The sequence below is a fragment of the Scomber japonicus genome, chromosome 6, assembly GCF_027409825.1.
Source record: "Scomber japonicus isolate fScoJap1 chromosome 6, fScoJap1.pri, whole genome shotgun sequence".
In the NCBI taxonomy this organism is placed as follows: Eukaryota; Metazoa; Chordata; class Actinopteri; order Scombriformes; family Scombridae; genus Scomber; species Scomber japonicus.
In genome coordinates this window covers 36063033-36067327 of record NC_070583.1, presented here as the reverse complement: position 1 = coordinate 36067327, position 4295 = coordinate 36063033, and the positions used below count along the sequence as shown (strand labels likewise).

The following is a 4295-nucleotide window of genomic DNA, read 5'->3' as shown; positions in this document are numbered from 1 at the left end:
CTAGCTAACTGTATATAAAGTAGTATAAACTAGATAACTGTATATAAAGTAGTATAAACTAGCTAACTGTATATAAAGTAGTATAAACTAGATAACTGTATATAAAGTAGTATAAACTAGATAACTGTATATAAAGTAGTATAAACTAGCTAACTGTATATAAAGTAGTGTAAACTAGCTCCACCTCCAGCAGCTACAACAGTAACATGCTGCTCTAACACTGATGCTTTTACTGTAGGAGGAGTTTTCATGCAGTACTTTTACTTGTAATGGAGTATTTGTACATAGCAGTAAAGTTAAATGTTGAGCAGCTTTTAACTGAGACTTTACTGTAAATGAGGAAACACAGTTTGAATCCACAGTGCGGCTCCTCGTCCTGATAACCGTCCCTGTTCTTTAAACACAACAAGCTCCACTCTGGGATCAGAGTTCCTTGTTCTCTCCCTTCAGAGCTACAGTTTGTAGATGGGTGTAACCAACATGTGACGCAGCACAGAGCTGTCAGGCTGCATTTATGACTGAATCACATGATCAGATCAGATCAAACCTGTTTCATTTATCAGGAAGTGAAGCTCAGACAGTCATTGCCTCTGAGAGCTGAAATGGCGCAGAGAGATCAGCTGGACCGAGAATCCTTCTCCTGTTCGATCTGTCTGGATCTACTGAAGGATCCGGTGACTACTTCCTGTGGACACAGCTTCTGTATGAGCTGTATTAAAGGATTCTGGGATGGAGAGGATCAGAGGAAGATCTACAGCTGCCCTCAGTGCAGAGAGGCCTTCACACCGAGGCCTGTCCTGAAGAAAAACACCATGTTAGCAGCTTTAGTGGAGCAGCTGAAGAAGACTGGACTCCAAGCTGCTCCTGCTGATCACTGCTATGCTGGACCTGAAGATGTGGCCTGTGATGTCTGCACTGGGAGGAAGCTGAAAGCCTTCAAGTCCTGTCTGGTGTGTCTGGCCTCTTACTGTGAGAATCACCTCCAGCCTCATTATGATGCAACTCCATTAAAGAAACACAAGCTGGTGGAGCCCTCCAAGAAGCTCCAGGAGAACATCTGCTCTCGTCATGATGAGGTGATGAAGATATTCTGCCGTACAGATAAGAAGTGTATCTGTTATCTGTGCAATATGGAGGATCATAAAGGCCACGACACAGTCCCAGCTGCAGCAGAAAGGACTGAGAGGCAGAGAGAGCTCGAGGTGAGTCGACTAAACATCCAGCAGAGAATCCAGGACAGAGAGAAAGATGTGAAGCTGCTTCAACAGGAGGTGGAGGCCATCAGTCTCTCTGCTGATAAAGCAGTGGAGGACAGTGAGAAGATCTTCACTCAGCTGATCCGTCTCCTCCAGAAAAGAAGCTCTGATGTGAAGCAGAAGATCAGATCCCAGCAGGAAACTGAAGTGAGTGGAGTCAAAGAGCTTCAGGAGAAGCTGCAGCAGGAGATCACTGAGCTGAAGAGGAAAGACGCTGAACTGAAGCAGCTCTCACACACAGAGGATCACAACCAGTTTCTACACAACTACCCCTCAGTGTCACAACTCAGTGAACCTACAGACTCATCCAGCATCAATATCCGTCCTCTCAGATACTTTGAGGATGTGACAGCAGCTGTGTCAGAGCTCAGAGATAAACTACAGGACATCCTGAAGGAGGAATTGACAAACATCTCACTGACAGGGACTGAAGTGGACGTTTTACTGTCAGAACCAGAACCCAAGACCAGAGCCGAGTTCTTAAAATATTCACGTGAAATCACTCTGGATCCAAACACAGTAAACACAAAGCTGTTATTATCTGAGGGGAACAGAAAAGTAGAATATACGAGCCAACAACAGTCATATTCTAGTCACACAGACAGATTCACTGATCATTATCAGGTCCTGAGTAGAGAGAGTCTGACTGGACGTTGTTACTGGGAGGTGGAGAGGAGCGGAGGAGTTGAGGTAGCAGTCGCATACAAGAATATCAGCAGAACAGGAAGTGAATCTCTATTTGGAAATAATGACAAATCTTGGTCTTTATGGTGTTACCCTAACAACTATTTATTTTACTTCAACAACATTGAAACTCCCGTCTCAGGTCCTGTTTCCTCCAGAGTCGGAGTGTACCTGGATCACAGAGCAGGTATTCTGTCCTTCTACAGCGTCTCTGAAACCATGACTCTCCTCCACAGAGTCCAGACCACATTCACTCAGCCTCTCTATGCTGGACTTTGGGTTCAGGATAGATCCACAGCTGAGTTGTGTAAAGTGAAATAGACAGAAGTCATTTCAGACTTCATGTGTCAGATGTTGTAATTCTTCATGTTTTTGTCTCCATGTTTCTGAGCTGCTCAGAGATCAGCTGACATGCTAATAGTGATATTCAACACTTTGTTTACTTTATCTATGTGTCGTTTACATGTTCAGTTTCTTTAAATGTGACTTTTTCCTGTGTGTTTTTATCCATGGAGGCTCTCACTGCTCATCACCATGTTTTTAACCTTCACTGACATTTCTTCAGATGAAAATGTGAACTTCTCTTTGTTCTAAATGTTAGTTTCATGTTTGTATTGATGTATTTGTGTCTGTTGTTTCTTAAACAGAGAAAACAGCAGAACTTCCTTCATCACAGATATTTTGTTCTCATCACTTTCATAACAAATTCATAAAGAAATGTTCAATCAAACTGTAATGATCATGATAATAATCATTAATGATGTTCTTGTACATAGCTGACATTCTGGGTTACACTAACTGACTGTGTGGATGAAGTCAATCTGAACATGAAATCATTGATCACACTTTACTGATTGGATGTGTCAACAATCTGAAGCTTCAATAATCAATAAACACCATTTTATCAACAGTGATCAAAGTGTTTTCTTCTCATTCAAAGCTTGTGTACCTTTACTGTAATACTGCATACTACATCACTCATAATACTGCAGTACTTTTACTGTAATACTGCATACTACATCACTATAATACTGCAGTACTTTTACTGTAATACTGCATACTACATCAATATAATACTGCAGTACTTTTACTGTAATACTGCATACTACATCACTATAATACTGCAGTACTTTTACTGTAATACTGCATACTACATCACTATAATACTGCAGTACTTTTACTGTAATACTGCATACTACATCACTATAATACTGCAGTACTTTTACTGTAATACTGCATACTACATCACTATAATACTACAGTACTTTTACTGTAATACTGCATACTACATCACTCATAATACTGCAGTACTTTTACTGTAATACTGCATACTACATCAATATAATACTGCAGTACTTTTACTGTAATACTGCATACTACATCACTCATAATACTGCAGTACTTTTACTGTAATACTGCATACTACATCAATATAATACTGCAGTACTTTTACTGTAATACTGCATACTACACCACTCATAATACTGCAGTACTTTTACTGTAATACTGCATACTACATCACTATAATACTGCAGTACTTTTACTGTAATACTGCATACTACATCACTCATAATACTGCAGTACTTTTACTGGAAAATGACAATTCAGTTGTTCAGATGTTTAAATGTGGAGCTCTCTCACCTTTCTGTGTCTCTCAGCAGATAACAGGATGTGTTCCAGACTGATGTTCTCACTTCATCTTTTGTTTTAGCTCCCCATCTTTCCACTTTTAGGTTGCCGGCCTCCTGCTGCTCCCCTCCTCCATCATAACTAAAATAATCAGTAGTCAGTGACTTTATTTGTGTCTAACAGGCAGTTTGTTGTGCAGCTGACACACGACTGAAAAAACACAAACTGGACGGATCTAATAACATAAATATATAAAATAATGTCACATTTTAAGGGTCCTGAGTGGGTTTTTGTGCTCGACTCTCTGAGGAGGAAAATTCAGAATATCACCAAACTCAATACGATTCATCTTCTAGGTTACATCACTGTCTGTACACATTTAATGTAAGTGATGGGGCAGTTATTTAATGCAAAAGTGCATTTAAAAGTAGAAGATCAGCTTCTATTGAGCTTCTTCAGTGTGAGTTACTATAGTTATTATAGTTACTATGGTAACAGTGTGAGTTAGTCATATCAAGTGATATCTGACACATTTACAGTCTTTTTAGCATCAGATTCCCTCTTAGTGTTTCCTGTTTCTCTGTGGTGGAAGTATAGTAACACAAAGACTTTGCTAGTAAAAACACTGTAACGTTGAAACATAGAAGATGAAGATTTGACTCATTTGGACGTTGAAGCTTCATATTAGCTTCAGATCAACTTTTAAATCCATGTTCACAGCAAGAA

General features: G+C 39.7%; 1 protein-coding gene across 1 annotated transcript; it reads left to right on the top strand.

Annotated features, from left to right (window-relative positions):
* Positions 1-602: 602 nt before the first annotated feature.
* On the top strand, positions 603-2359 carry LOC128360935 (tripartite motif-containing protein 16-like). The gene has a single exon (XM_053321498.1). It carries the CDS (start codon positions 603-605, stop codon positions 2259-2261), a length of 1659 nt encoding a protein of 552 aa, XP_053177473.1. The 3' UTR covers positions 2262-2359.
* Positions 2360-4295: the final 1936 nt, after the last annotated feature.

Excerpts from the sequence above, each read along its gene's own strand:
- LOC128360935 (XM_053321498.1), top strand. The coding sequence starts at position 603 with ATGGCGCAGAGAGATCAGCTGGACCGAGAATCCTTCTCCTGTTCGATC.